The following is a 15926-nucleotide window of genomic DNA, read 5'->3' on the forward strand; positions in this document are numbered from 1 at the left end:
ATAATTTTTTCAAAGACTTTACCAAGGATGGAAGTAAGACTGACCGGCCTATAGTTGCCCGGGTCCTCCTTCCTCCCCTTCTTGAAAATGGGGACCACGTTAGCCCTTTTCCAGTCCTCTGGGACTTGGCCCGTGTGCCACGAGCGTTCGAATATTCCCGCCAGTGGCTCTGCAATGATGTCGTCCAGTGCCTTCGGCACCCTCAGATGGAGCTCATCCGGGCCTGCTAACTTAAAGGCATCCAGTTCTTCCAAGTGACTCTGCACCATCTCAGGATCTACGTATGGAAGTCTGGCGCCTTGCTGCTGCCTCTCTACAACCCCAGTGAGAGACTTGTCGTGTCCCTCGCTTAGGAACACTGAGGCAAAGAACTCATTGAGGAGTTCAGCCTTGTCCCCCCTGTCTGTCACCAATTGTTTCTGCCCATTTAGCAGGGGTCCTATTCCTCCCTGGGCCTTCCTTTTACTCCCAATATATCTAAAAAACAATTTCTTGTTGTCTTTTACTTGGGTTGCCATCCTCAGCTCCATGGTAGCTTTGGCCCGCCTAACTGCCTCCCTACAAGCACGAGCAGAGGAGGTATATTCATCTTTAGTGATCTCACCTTGTTTCCACTTTTTATGTGCTCCCCTTTTGGCCCTTAGGCTGACCTGGATTTCTCTGGTCAGCCATGGAAGTCTCCTGGCCCCTTTCCCTCTTTTGCCTTGCTCGGGGATCGTCTTGCTTTGTGCCCGAGGGATCGTTTCCTTAAGGCACAGCCACCCTTCTTGGGCTCCCATCCCTTCAAAACTCCTACTCTGCAGTGCGTCCTTGACTAATCGCCTGAGTTCATTGAGATCAGCTTTCCTAAAGTCTAGCACTTTCACCCTACTAGTTACCTTACCCACTCGACGTCTTACGTTGAATTCTATTAATAGGTGATCACTGTCTCCCAAATGGCTACCGATCTGGAGGTCCCCTACCATGTCATCCCCTGTTGCCAATACCAGATCCAGTATGGCATTCCCCCTAGTGGGACCATGTACCTCCTGTGTCAGGTGGAGGTCCTGTACACAGGTTAGAAACCTGCGTGAGCGGTGGGACTTTGCTGTCTGCGTCTCCCAGCAGATGTCCGGGTAGTTTAGGTCCCCCATGACTACCGCCTCTTTAGCTTTTATGGTCTCCGAGAGTTGCCTCAGGAACCCCGCATCTATTTCTTCCCCTTGATGTGGGGGTCTGTAACAGACCCCTACCACCAAATCCCTTTCTCCTTGCCCCCCATGTAGCCTAACCCACAATCCTTCTACTTCCTCAACCTTGGATTCTGTCTTGATGAGGGTTGATGTATATTGCTCACTGACATAAAGTGCAAACCCCCCCCCCCCGCTTTCTTCCCCGACCTGTCCTTTCTGTACAATCTATAGCCCTCAATATGTACCGCCCAGTCGTGGGATGAATCCCACCAGGTTTCTGTTAGCCCCACTAAGTCATAGGTGTTTAGTGCAAGCAGGAGCGCTAATTCATCCTGCTTGTTCCCCATGCTTCTAGCATTAGTATATAGGCACTTGAGCCCTGCGACTGGTGCCTTTGCTGCCCCCCCGCTCCGAGTCCCAAGGGGCCCATTGTGTCTTACCTTCTTGTTTCTTACCTGTTCTGTAGTGCTGGTCTCCCAATGGCTTTCAGGTTTCCAATGCTCTCTTTCTTCAGGCTGGTCTGTCCTTATGGGTGCCACATGGTTTGGTGGTCCACAGCTTCCCCTGCCCTCATACTCCCCTCCCCCCGACGAGCCTAGTTTAAAGCCCGCCGGAGGAGATCCGCCAACCTAGAAGAAAACACACGCTTACCTTTAGGGGACAGGTGAAGCCTATCCCAGCTGAGCATGTCCCTCGTCGTGATGTGCGGGTCATTGTCCAGGAAGCCGAAGCCTGGCTCGAGACACTGCTGCTGAAGCCGCCAGTTGGTTTCTCGGATGCAGTTCTCATGCCGTCTTCCTCGTCCGGTCACTGGTAGGATGGAAGAGAATACCACCTGTGCACTGAACTCCTTCAGCACGCCGCCCAGAGCACTGTAGTCCGCCATCAGGTGATCGGGGGTTCTCCTGGCCGCATCATTAGTACCCACGTGGACTAGGACCATGGGGTAGTAATCGGTGGGCTTGATCCTGGCCTGGATTACCTCTGTTATATCCCGAATCTTTGCTCCAGGGAGCCAGTATACCTCTCGTGCTGAGGGGTCCTGGTGACAGATGGATCCTTCCGTACCTCTCAGGATGGAGTTGCCTATGACGAGCACTCGTCGCCCCCTCCTCTGGGTCCTCGTGGATCTCTTGACCTGTTCGGAGTGTGAAGAACATGGTGTTTCTTCTTGCCCAAGGGTTTCCTCCTCCCCTTCCATCTCCTGCAGGGTCGCCAGGGCCTCGTACCTGTTCACCAGTCGGACTGGAGAAGCTGGTACCGGTTCGCTGCGAGCTGCTCTGGTCCTGGCTGTGACCGTCTGCCACTCTGCTGTGGAGGGCACTCCCCCGGCTGCTTCTTCCTTCGGTGCCTGGGCCTGCAGGGAAAGGAAATAACTGTCAATTTCATCCTCCGCCTCCCTGATCCCCCGCAGCCTGCTAACCTCCTCCCGGAGCTCCCTCACCTGCGCCTCCAGAGCCCTAAGACGGGCACCTGCCGGACAGGTGTGGGGGCCCCCAATCTCTGCCCCCCCCGGCCCTGCTGGGGATCCCCCACAGGCCAGGAGGTAGGGGGACTTCAGCTCCCCCATGGGCTCGGTCTGGGTGGAGGCCTCAGACCAGTCCTGGGTAGCCTTATCCCCCTGGGCAGAGGCCCTAGCAGCACTCCTCGTAGACACCATTCTGAGCTGCTGTTTGTAGATCTGTGTGGTGTCTACTCCCTACCCCTACAGGAGTCTCTCTCCTGGCCCTTCTTGCCCGCCCGCCGGCGCGAACGCCTGTGCAAACTTGATGTACAACACGTTTCTCTTCTGCAAAGCTCAGTGAAGTCAGGCATCCCTGATCAGCGCTGTCCAAGGGGTACTGGGAAGAACCTTGGTATTCAGTACTTGGGGTTCTCGAAATCCACTAGCCCACAAATCCAGGTCAGCAGCTAATTCCAAATCAGTAGTTTCTTTTACAGAGCTGCATCTGCCTTCTAAATTATTTCCGGATGTGCTAGCCAATTTATAACTTCTGAGCTATGCTGATAACTTACAGCCATTTAGATTCTCCCTACTTCAGACTGTCCTTAGGACTGACCAATAGCAATACAAGCCTTGCATTCTTCTGATAAGGTTAATTTTAACTACGCCACAGGGTCTACTTTTACTTCTACAAGGCTTTGCTAAATTTACTAGGCCTCACTACATACAAGGCCTTATTAATCTTTGACTTTAATTAGGCTCTTAGCAACAACATATAGCTTAATATCTGAACAAATGACAGAAAAACACTTGGTCTAATCTTCATAGAGCCTTCAGCAAGCATCTTTATCTCTCAGACATAATTTTCAGGTGTCACAACCGTTTACCCTTCAGAGGACAGGGTGAAAATCCAAGGGGTCTGGATAAATTGAACTGGTTAATGAATGAGGACAAAATCCAATGGCAAATGGGAGGTGCTGCATTCAAGGATGTAGAAGAGCAGGGAGATCTGAGGTGACTGGTGATGAAGACTGAAGGGTTAAAATGCATATGATGCAAGGAAAGGCTGAAAGAACAAATTTTCTTTAGTTTAGCAAAGCAGTGATGTAAGTTGGTGCAATCATCTCCAAATTTTGGAAAGTCTGTCAGAAAGATGGTAGAGAAAATTTGATACATCTTGCCACACAAGCCAGGACATAGGGCAGTAGGTTTAAATTGTAGCAAAGGAGGTGGAGAATATGCCTTGAACAGAGCTAGAGAGGGGATACATGCTTGATAATTGCTGCCTTCCAACTCTGTGATTCATTGATCTACTGTTACATGGAGGTCTTACTCCTCGTCCGTCATTTCTAATTGATGAGCGCCCAATTTATCACAGAAGTTTTGTTCTGGAGGATTTCACAGCATGACTTTTTTTTTTTTTTTTACTATTAAATCACTTAACATTTTTATTATTGTGAATCCTTATTGCTAAAGTTTTACTGATTTTTCTGGTATGTTAGGTTTATCATAGTTTCTTAATCAAAAATAACTTCTCAAGGAAAACCATTGAGAGTCCAGTATGATCCACTCTGGTTAATACAACATTCCCACACTCCCAGAACTTTTGTTCCTTTGCTCCTTGCCTTTCTTCTGTGCTTCAAAAATTTGTTCTTAAAGATTCCGCTGAGGGCAGAGTACCTCACTAAGTCACCTTCCCACTTTCTTATATTGATGTTGTGTTAGCTATTTTTCTGTCATAATATAGTTGTTCCCCTGCTCTCTCCGCGCCACCCTAGCTTGTGTTGGTTGATTTTAAAAAATCCTTGATACCTGAAATGACTTATACCAGAGATTTCTGGAATGGAGATTATCTATCTGGTGTCACCAAACTGACTGTATTAAGCACTTCGAATTCAGATCCCTATTAGACTGTGGTAATGTCCATTTCCATTTTCCTCATTATCATTAGGAATCCTGTTTTTGTGGCAATGTCCAGCATCTTCACTGAAAACCGCAGTATGACTTAAAGTAGTATGGTGACAGGTCCATCACCCTGTGTACACAATTTACATACTTGCTAGTTTGTGTAAGCAGAAAGATGCACCCAACCAGAATAGTCTCTTCCAACCTCATAACCTAACTGCTTGTACGTTTACAGCAGCCTCTCTCTCTTGCTGTTTTGGGAGATCTGCTTTTAGCAGGTGGATATACACGAACCAGAGGCCCATCGAAGGCTAAATTGATACTGTGTACAGAAGAAACTTGGTAGTTTCCAGATTCTTCACTTGAATGCCACTGTCTCATCATTGTTTCTAAAGAAACCAGATAACTGGAGCTGAAACCAGCAATGTACCTAGACTCCTGGCAGCCCTGGGCAAACTTTTTAGTATCAGGCCCCCTTTTGCCAGAAATAATGAGGATAATAATAAAAAATTACCCTTTTTCGGCCCCCTTTCTGTTTGGGCCCATGGTGGCCTCCCGGTTCACGCATGCCTGTGTCTGGCCCTGGCTGAAACTAGTTATTCTACAGCTTTGCACATCGTAAAAACTCCTTGTAGGTATGGGTGAGTGTTTTAAATGTTATGATTTTGTTGGCTCCTTTGGCTAACAATATCCTGTAAATGCAGGGAAATCAACTCAGTGGTCCAAGAGACTCCTTCTAGTTCTGAGTTTTAGTGTAACAGGTTTCTCATTCTTACTGTTTGGAATGTTACCTGACACTTGAAAATTGAGGCCAGAAAGTTGTGAATAGGTATTGTGTGATAGAGAAATTGCCTGTGTTGAGTAAGACCTTTCTTTTCAGGGGAGGGGGAAAAAAACCTTCATGTTTCACAGAAACAAGTAGATCAGGGTTTCCCAATCAGCCAGACAAAACCTTAAAATAATTTAGAGTCAACTTAACTTTGAGGTTGATAGAGAGGTTGCTCTGTGAGGAATCCTTAAATGGAAAAGGACGCTTCACCTAGAGCTGACAACATTCTTTGTGGTCAACACTGACCACCCTCTTTCCTAAGTAATTGTTCAACTGCTTCCAAACTTATTTGTAGAACAAAAGTATATCATAGCTTTTCTGACTCCTAGAAAAAACTTGCTGAGATGTACTTTCTTTAAAAAAAGAACAGTTTGTATTGTATTTTGCTGCTGAAGTGCAATGCTATTGGTACAGTAAAGGAGAATAAAAAAGTAGGATTGGAAGATGAATGCTGATTTTCAGCTGTGAAAGATAAGTGTCATTGACCTGATACTTCCCAAGAAAACTGTAATTCTATAGTATGGACATTCTTGAAATGAAATATTAATTTTAACTGAAAGTAATACTTTATGCTGCTATTATCATGGAATAACACTAGATGGACACGGTACATGAAGTTTATAAATGTTTAGACTATATCCGGGCTTATTTAATCAAGCAGAACAAGATGAATTCATGAGTGGAATAGTTTTCTTTCTTTAGTATGACTTTAGGAGCAAGAGCTATCATCACATTGGAATAGTAAAATTAGAAAAACACAATTTGGACCGGAACTTAATGTTTGCATCTTCTAATTTTTCTCTTATTACCTTCTCAGTGAAGAAGTATGTAAACGAGGATTCACAGTGATTGTTGACATGCGTGGATCTAAATGGGACTCTATAAAGCCTCTGCTGAAGATTTTACAGGAATCTTTCCCCTGTTGTATTCATGTTGCACTGATAATCAAGCCAGACAATTTCTGGCAGAAACAGAGGACAAACTTTGGTAGCTCTAAGTTTGAGTTTGAGGTAAGTGCCATTGTACCACACATTTCTCTGTTTTTCTTTCTCTTTCTGTTTGCTTTGGTCATAGTAGTTCCACTGGCTAATGAGTTGTTGAAACACATGTATTCTGCTGATTGGGTGGAAAGTTGAATCAGGCTGCAGAATGGGGAGGAATGTTAACTTTTTAATCTGCTAAAGGAGGGTGTGTGTGTGTGTGTGTGTGTGTGTGTGTGTGTGTGTAAATGAATATGCTTATGGAAAAAATCTGGGCACCTTTCTGTGAGGGGAAGAGCTCCAGCTCCACAAATGTCATGGTAATTGCATTTAATTCCTTTGAAATGTGACATGCAAAAAAAGAAGGCAGGCTGCCAGCCAAGATTTGCTTGTCCTTCCACTCTTCAGATATATATGTCAAAATTCAACCAAAAAAACAAACAAACCAAAAGACCTCTTTTCTGTTTCTGATTAAACATAATGAGATATAAATGAAAACAATAGAGACATTTGTAAAACAAGGACTTACAAGGTAACTCTGAAGTAGAAAGTGGGGTTCCTAGGTGGTATGCATGCATGCCAGAGATACTTTGCTTCTTGGGCTTGAATGACTGGGAGGCGGGGCACCATGGCGGCGAGCAGGAACTGCCCGCAGCCATCGGTGGCGGTGAGTGGGGATTGCCCGCAGTGGCAGCGATGGCGAGCAGGGACCACCTGCAGCTGCTGCATGCAGTGTCAGTGGTGGGGGAGGGATGGGGGTAGGGCAGCAACTACCCACAGAAGCCGGTGGAGCTTTGGCGGCAGCCAATCTTGGGAGGCACATCCCCCCCCCCCCCCACACACACACACACACACACACACATTGCCTATGTTCTTAGGAGTGTGATTTCCTGCTGAAATGGAAATATCCATAAACCAGGAAGTTACTGCTTATTTGGTTACACATGCTTTGTAAATAAAGTCCTGTGCTACTTTGGTAGTTTTAATACTTCATAATTTTAAAGGCAAGATCAGAAAATGTTAAACATATAATAAGATGTTAGTGAGAAGTATTTTCCAAAAGCCTTATTATAAATAGCATAGTTGCTGCCTGTGCATGGGTTTTGGAGGGAAGTAGGATCAGAGAGTGGGGGTGAGGGGAATTGGGTTTCGAGTACAGGACTAGGGGGCACAGAATCCAAGGGCATTTATACGCTTACTTTTTTTGTCTCACAACGTGCCGGAGATCCACAGCTTCAGAGCAAACTCGATTAATCAAGTCTTCTCTGTACGCAAGCTGAGGCAAACTGTGCTGCACCGTGCACAGTTGTGTAAACGACAAAAATCGCATCAGCACACAGAAAATGGCGGCGATGGGTTTTTGAACTAAAACATCTCAATGTGTTTTAGTTCAAAGCATTCCACCACCATTTTCTCAGCGCTGATGCACATTTCGCCACTTATACAACTGCAAACGTCTCAGCGCTGGGTGCTTTTCAAAGCGCCCAGTGTTGCGGCGCTTGCATGTGTAAAAATGCCCTGAGAGCAGAGGCATGTCCCAGCAGAGCTGCTACTACCAGGGGACTGCTCTGCTTGTCTCGGGTGTTGCTATTAAAATGGCAGCAGCATGAATCTATTTTGAAGTTCCCAGCATGAAAATGCTGCTGAGGCACAGATTCCACAAGAGTTGGGGGTGATTCTGGCAGCCTTCCTAACATGGTGCCTGGGGTGGGTGCCCCTCTTTGCCCACATCCAGTTACGCCACTGGTTATTATATCACCACAGTATGCATCCTTTTTTTGCTGCAGACTAATATGGTATCTCTGGAAGGCCTTACCAAAGTAGTTGACCCTTCTCAGCTAACTCCAGAATTTGATGGCTGCTTGGAATATAACCACGAGGAATGGATTGAAATCAGAGTTGCCTTTGAGGACTACATTAGCAGTGCAACCCACATGCTCTCACGATTAGAGGAACTGCAGGATATACTCTCAAAAAAAGAATTGCCTCAGGACTTGGAGGGTGCTCGAAATATGATCGAAGAACATTCACAACTAAAGAAGAAGGTCATTAAGGCCCCTATTGAGGACCTTGATGTGGAAGGACAAAAGCTGCTCCAGCGGATACAGAGCAGTGAGAGTTTTCCCAAAAAGAACTCTGGGTCAGGGAATGCAGACTTGCAAAACCTTTTACCCAAAGTATCCACCATGCTGGACCGGCTGCACTCGACACGACAGCATCTGCATCAGATGTGGCATGTGCGGAAAGTGAAATTGGACCAATGTTTTCAGCTCAGGCTGTTTGAGCAGGATGCTGAAAAGGTAAAGGATTGGGGAGCTGGGGCACCAAGGAGGCACCATTCTTTCCAAGCAGCTAAGGCTAGTCTCATCTCGTATAAAAGAAATGCCAGAGAAAGGTTGGGAGGCGACTGAGCTTGTGTTTTAAAAACTACTAAATACTGCTTTCCAGTAAGGATATTTTGTTGTATAGTAGGTGTTTGTATTTTCTTAACTGTTGCTGCTGTATTAGAAATGTGGTGATTTGTGGTTGTAGAGCTCCTGATTAACTGTAACTGGCAGGGATTTGAATTCTGAGTGACTTGAGATGCAGTAAGTTTATTTTGTAACAGTGGTTTTGCTGGCACTAAATGAACGTGCACACTTGTCCTGCTGCTGCATCTGGATGAATACAAATGACTACGTACTGTCTTGGCTTCCTGTTGAATATCTCCTTCTCAATACAAGAAAGATATAACATGGAAGCGGTTGGCGGGGGGAGGGGGGCGGGGAAGGTGTCTGTATTGATGTATGAGTTGGGAGTTCCAGGCTGAACACTGAATAAGACAGATGTCATGTCGGAAAAAGAACCTCAGAAATGTAAAGATTGACAAATCCTGCAAAAATTCTGTGCGCTTAGATTGTGATGGAGCATGGGTGGCAAACACATTGCCAGGGATCTGGGTTTTCCATTTCCCCTGGAAAAATGGAGAAAACCATGGATTCCCTGTTTTTATCAGAGAAAACACGGATTTCTCTTTTTAGCAGTGAAATCTGTGGATTCTCCGCTTTTGCAAAGAGCTCTTGCAGGCTGGCACAGCCTCTGAGGCAGCCAAGGCTGGGCTCAGGCTCAGACTTGCCTTTCACCCCTGGAGCACGGAGGTAAATGGGGCTGTGGGGCAGGGCTGGGGAAGATGGTTGGGTGCTGAAGGAGTGGGGGGTGCTGCTGGCCCCAGGCGGCACACCACAGCTGGGAGCAGGGCCAGGGTCTGAGGGCAAGGGTGCCCCTCTGCGGGGGCCTTTGTGGGAAAGCGATGCAGGGCACAGTGTGGTGGTGTGTGCCATGTGCAGGCTGCACGCTAGCCGCCTGCCCAGGGGAGGGGGAGAGGGAGGCTGGCATATGGTCAGAGCACAGCTCTGTGGCTGGCTCTGCAGCCACAGTGAGGGATGGGGGCACAGGGCAGGGAGCTCACACGTGGCGGGCGGCTGCTGCCACTTACCTGAAGGCATGTGATGGTGCTGACGGACGCTGCCTACAAAACCTCCTGCTGCCGCAATGTGGTGGCTGCCTCCGGGCAGCAACGTGGTGGCATGCAGCCATCCCCACCACCATCCCCGTGCTGCGCCACTGCCACCGGCTGCACAGCTCCAGGCACGGCAGTAGTGGAAGGTTTTGTAGGCAGTGGCAGTGACTGCTGGCACGGGCGGCCGCTGCCACTTACCTATGGGGCCGCCTGTACCAGTGGTGACAGCTGCTGCCTACAAAACCTCCCGCTGCCACCACAGAGCCGTGCCCGGAGCTGTGTAGCTGGCGGCAGCGGCGTGGGGCGGTGGGGAATGGGAATGGCTGCGTGCTGCCTGGCCACTACCACCCCGCGCTGCACTGTGCTGCTGCCGTCGGCGGCACAGCTCCGGGCACAGCTCTGTGGCGGTAGCAGGTGGTTTTGTAGGCAGCGGCAGTCACTGCTGGCACAGGCAGCCCCACAGGTAAGGGGCAGTGGTCACCCATGGCAGCGGTAACTGCCACTGCCTACAAAACCTCTGCTGCGGAGCCGTGCTCAGAGCTTTGTGGCCGGCGGCAGCGGCGCAACATGGGGTGGTGGTGGGGATGGCTGCATGCCACCCGGCCACCACCACGCTGCCGCCTGGCAGCCAGCTGCACAGCTCCGGGCATGGCTCCGTAGCAGCAGCGGGAGGTTTTGTAGGCAGCGGCCATCACCGCCATCACAGGCCTCCAGGTAAGTGGCAGTGATACACGCATGCAAGCCCCCGCCCTCCCCTGTGCCCCCATCCCTTTCCATGGCTGCAGAGTCCGCCATGGAGCTGTGCTCCGCTCGCATGCCAGCCTCCCTCTCCCCCCTCCCCTGGGCAGGCGGTTGGGCAGCATGTGTGCAGCCCGCACATGGCGGGCACCACCACACTGCACCCCGCATCTCTTGGCTTCAAAGCCCCCCCTGCAGAGGGGCACCCCTGCCCTCACCCCCTGGCCCTGCTCCCAGCTGCGATATGCCTCCTAGAGCCGGCGGCACCCCCAACTTCCTCAGCCCCCAACCATCTTCCCCAGCCCTGCCCCACAGCCCCCAAGCCCCACTTACCTCTAGGATCCAGGGGCAAAGGGCATGGCTCCGCGGTGGCAGCACTTGTCTGCAAAGCCACCCCACCCTGCATGCAGCTGCCACCACCCCGCACTGCCGCAGAGCCGTGCAGCCAGTTGCAGGGCATGGTGCTGCATGCGAGCCCCCCGTTTCACCTCCTGGCTGGGTGGCACATATGTGGCTCGTACACAGTGGTTGCCACTGCACTGCTATTGCCGCGCCGTGCGCCACTTGCCCACAAAGCCATTCAGCTGGCCGTGGGATGGTAGCGCATGGCGCAGTGGCAGAGTTGCGGTGGCGGCCTCTGTGTGCGAACCTTCTATCAGGCTGGCCGGCACGTGTGTGGCCCACAGAGTGGCACCCCTGCCCTCACCCCCTGAGCCTGCTCTTGGGAGTGGGTACAGGGGCACACTCCCCACTTCTTGATCTGCCGCGCCCCTTCCCCCTACACACGCTTACCTGCTGGGGTGGGTGTCAGTGTCTGTGTCTGCCTGTCTGGGGGGCTGTTGTGAGGGGCATCAGAAGGGCTGTTGAGACTGGGGGGAAGTGTGGGGTACCAGCAGTTCTGGGAGGGGCTGTGGGGGGCCTTTCATTTTTATCATGGATTTTGGGTTTTTAATCAGAGAATTTGCCATTTTTAATCAGAGAAAACCAGGATCCTTGCTCATCACATTTTTTCCTAGAAAAACAAGTTAATTATGAAAGAATCATTGTAACCTTTCAGTGACGGTAATTCTCCATCAGGAGACTTGAATTTCAGTTTCTACAAGGTGCTGTCAACTTACATACTGGATAAAGAAGCATTTCTAGAGAATGCAAGCTTCTTTCTAGGGATGGCATAACTAAATTTCCAGACTAGGATGTGGCGATGTTGTGGCTTTTGGAACTTTTCCTAAAATGATCAACTGAACATGCTTGCTTGACATAATCTTGATAGTCTGTGGCAAAAGGAAAATGATTAAATGCAAAAACAGCTCTTTTTTAAATCCACAAGATACCTATTAGCTGCATGTAACAATAAGACTTTTCTGAAAAGTATGACTCAAAGGTCATTTGACCAAACTAGTTTAACCCTGAATTTTATTGAAAAAAATATGATTCTTCGGATGATCTTCTGGTAACCCCTTCCAAAAACATCTTTCCTTTTAAAATGATTAATCTCATCTTTGTGGGACTGGAAGCCTTGATGAGCTTCTAAAATGCCTGTTTGTTTAGTTTGATATTGAGAGTACATGAAGGAAGTACATGTTTGGGATACCCTAACTGGCTGGGCTCTACCTCTTTCTTTTTTTTTTTTTCTCCCTCAACTGACTGACTTGGAAAGATGCAGATAAACAATTCTGTAAATGGTAGTTAACAAAATGTTATTTACATATTTAGACAATTGGCTCAGAGTTCAGTCCTTAATATTACTTGCATAGCTAAAAGGGATATTTTTTGTGTTTTACAAATTCTTTGAAGGGTTTAATTGAAACAGGTCCAGCTCTTTATAGTTGGATTGTTTTTAATATTAGTTATCCACCCTGATTGGTAACAAGTATGTTACCCTCAGTTTTGTCTAGTGTAGAGGCAGAGTTTGTATTAGTATCAGATAGCTTATATAACGGCTCTTTTTTAGGTTGACTGCCAACAAGACAGGCTGTCTAGCCAAATTAAAGCTTAAGTTTATAAACACTTTATTTAGAAAAGGTGTCCCGATGTATTTGTTATCATTGTAATATACAGATTTTAGACCACCAGTCTAGGCAATGCCTTAACTATTAGGAGGATTAAGGTTGTTCCTCTGAGTAGTCTGTCTTGCCTCAAGTGTCTGAGCTACCATCATATTTAAGTTATCATTGTTTTGGCTCTCAGCCCCTGTTGTTAGGACAGATTTTTTTTGTAACTTATTTTGTATCCAGTTGAAATGGAGTTCCATAGTTGGTGGTGATGTTCTGATATATGTTCTGAAAGATCTCATTCAGCTGAAGCACCATATGAGTGGTCCAGGAGTTTGAAAAGCACAGCAGAGAAACTGCAATGTGATGCTTGTTCTCTTAGATAAGATCATCTTGCACTGACAAAATAATAGTAGTCTACAACATATGAGGATTATTTTTGTATATATTATACGTATTTAAATATTGCATACTTATATGAAACATCTAAATAACACAGAATGCTCTTGACTCCTAAATGCTTGTTCAGAATCCTCATCCTTTGCTGTACTGCAGAATTTTATAACTATTTTTGCCAGTAGGAGCTGTGGCAGAGCACTGAAAAATCTAAATTCTGTTGTAACAGGATATGTTTTAAGCTACAACTACATTTTTTTTAGTTTTAAAAAATGACCACATCTGAAGGTAATTGTACCACTTACTTGTTATTAGGCCCAATTAGGTTTTCATTCCTTTTTTTATTGAATTACTTCATTTGAAACCTGCCAGTTCACTGTAACTTAGAAGATTAGAAATCTAGAAATCTAGTTGGCCATGAGTGTGGCTTCATTACATAGTTAATAACCACATCCTTTTATGCTGCAGCTGGAGAGGGCTTTTTCCATGTTGTTTTGACACAGTAAAATAGACTTTTTTGCAGCTTAATGGAGGAGAGAGGAATGGAGCTTGAAGTACAAAAGGAAGACTTTGACAATGCCCATAAGTGGGGAGAAATAAAGTAACTGGAATAACCAAGAGACTTTAGCTTCAATTCAGTTGCTTTAACTCCTGTTTGTCTCATGACATCAGAGAAAAAATATTGTGCCCTGTAATTGTACAGCATGGGCTCACCATGTTATTTTCTTGTAGATGTTCGACTGGATCACACACAACAAGGGTCTGTTTCTGAACAGTTACACAGAGATTGGAACCAGTCATCCTCATGCCATGGAGCTTCAGACACAGCACAATCACTTTGCCATGAACTGTATGGTAAGAAAGGAGGCAACTTGGAGAAAAATGCTTAAATGCTGCTTATTTCTTGGTGCAATTTATACTTGTATTCTATTAGTACAACACTTTTTGTCATCAGCTTTGAAAGACCAGCAGGCAGGTTATGAGCAGGGTTTGGTTGTTTTGTTTTGTTTTTTAACACCTTTCTAGTAGGCATAATTAACCTATTTGTAGTAGAGTTTTAGGGCGTTTTAACACATGCTCCTGACACGACTCTGGGTGATTTTATTTAGTGAGCCACGCTAATTAAAAGCACCTGATGCCGCATCTGCAGCACATGTATCAGAGGCACAAGTGTGCCTCCGCGCTAAGAAAATGGTGGTGGTACACTTTGAAGTAAAGCACATCAAATGTGTTTTAGTTCAAAGCTCACCACCGCCATTTTCTCAGTGCAGAGGTATGCTGTGCCACGGATGCACACGATGCGTGAGGCTGCCTCAGCATGTCAATTTTAAGTGCTCTAGCAGACTCGATTAATAGGGTCTGCTTCAACACACTGGATTTCCAGTGCGTCGGAGCAGGGTCCCCGCATGTGAAGTACCCATGTAGGTACTGCTTTTGACACTTCAGTTTGAACCTTAATAGAAAGGTCCATTTTTATGGGTAGAATTGGCTCTGAACTCTAACTTGGCCATAAGCACCAAAGAGAAATATCCTAACTCAGTGAAGAAGCCTGTCACCTCATTATTAACAATCCATACTCTTTAAAGACCATTTGTAATTCCTGTCACAACAAAAAAAACCAAAAAACTTTCCCCCCACCCCCCTTTTGTATGAGGTTTTTACTGTTTTCAGTATCTGAGTCACAGCTTTGAGTTCAGTCTTAGTTAGCTGTTGGTGATCTTCTGCTGTTACCTGCTTTTTGGATATGGTGGGTCTGCCAAAGTTACCTTGTTTGTTTATTTTCAGGAGCATATAAAATATTTTTAAAGTGGAAAAATGGGAGATTAGTATACATAAAGTCTTTTCATACCAGTTTCAGGAAAAACTGTTTTTCATCTTAAATATGGTGAATATTGATGTGGGATCTTCTGTTATGTGGCATAATATTGATACTCACCTGGCTTTACCGAAGAGGGTGGGACACTTCAGTTCCACTGCACAGACCTCTGGCAGTGAGATAAATGGAGTGAATGCTATGAGTGGGTTATTTGACTTTGCGTGGAAAAGCATTTTGGGGGCAGGGGAGGATGAGAGATTCACTTGATCAGCAAACTTCGTAGATATTCATTCACACCAGAGGAGTGGTGTAAGTACTTGGGAATTCAGATATTCCACACTTTTTACTCTGTTGGCTTAATCTTCTGTATCATTTAGGTCAGCCTGACCCAGCCTACATACCCTTGTCTCATGTTACCTTTTGTGTTTTAAAAATGGACGGCTTCCTTCCCTTGAGTGCTGGAGGGAGGCAAGATGAGGCATGAAGGCATATGGGGTAGCAGTTGTCAAGGAGTGGCTCTATTTCTGCAGCTCTGGACTCCGGTGTGCTCAGTGCAAATGAAATCTTGTGATGAGTTTAACCTTCTGACCTCAAACCTGGAAGAGAATGTCAGCTCTTATTTTTTTTTTTCTGATACCCATTTCCAGAGCCCTTGATCTGAAGCAAAAGGCTTAGTGCTTGTCAGGAAAGCAGCGGAAAGTCATTTTTTGTAAGAGACAAAATATATATTGCCTCCTTCTTTTTTGGGAAACGACCATAATATATTGAAAGGAACTTCAAATGAAAGCTATCTTAAAGCAGACAAAAAATTTCAGCCCATACAACTTAAATTTGAATGGATAATACCATGCAACTTTTAGTTATAGTGAGCTCTGCTTATACTTAGTTTTTAGAACTGTCATAAGCTTCATAAGTAGACAGTAAATGATCTAGTAAAAAATGTCAGTGTCCACTTTTAGCTTGTTAATAAAATAATGTGCGTTAAGAATTTTAAAGCCAGGGGTTTTGGCCTTGGAATGAGCCTTTCCACTAAACAATTGTTCACTTTATTTGCATGAAAGCATGGGTAAAGAAGGATGGTGAACAACTGCTAGATGTAAAAAAAGTTTGCATATGAAATTTTTTTGAGATGCAAGTAATATAACTTAGATAAGAG

General features: G+C 46.2%; 1 protein-coding gene across 5 annotated transcripts in view; it reads left to right on the top strand.

Annotated features, from left to right (window-relative positions):
• TRIO (trio Rho guanine nucleotide exchange factor) overlaps positions 1-15926 on the top strand; it is a 533872-nt gene that overhangs the window by 258746 nt on the left and 259200 nt on the right. For all 5 annotated transcript variants that reach the window (XM_019483906.2, XM_006266316.4, XM_014593806.3 and 2 more), the window contains 3 exons: positions 6168-6360; positions 8118-8630; positions 13687-13809. In XM_019483906.2, coding sequence (XP_019339451.1) covers positions 6168-6360; positions 8118-8630; positions 13687-13809 — 829 coding nt within the window. The remainder of the gene's footprint in view (positions 1-6167; positions 6361-8117; positions 8631-13686; positions 13810-15926) is intronic.

Source organism: Alligator mississippiensis, chromosome 5, assembly GCF_030867095.1.
Source record: "Alligator mississippiensis isolate rAllMis1 chromosome 5, rAllMis1, whole genome shotgun sequence".
Classification (NCBI taxonomy): Eukaryota; Metazoa; Chordata; order Crocodylia; family Alligatoridae; genus Alligator; species Alligator mississippiensis.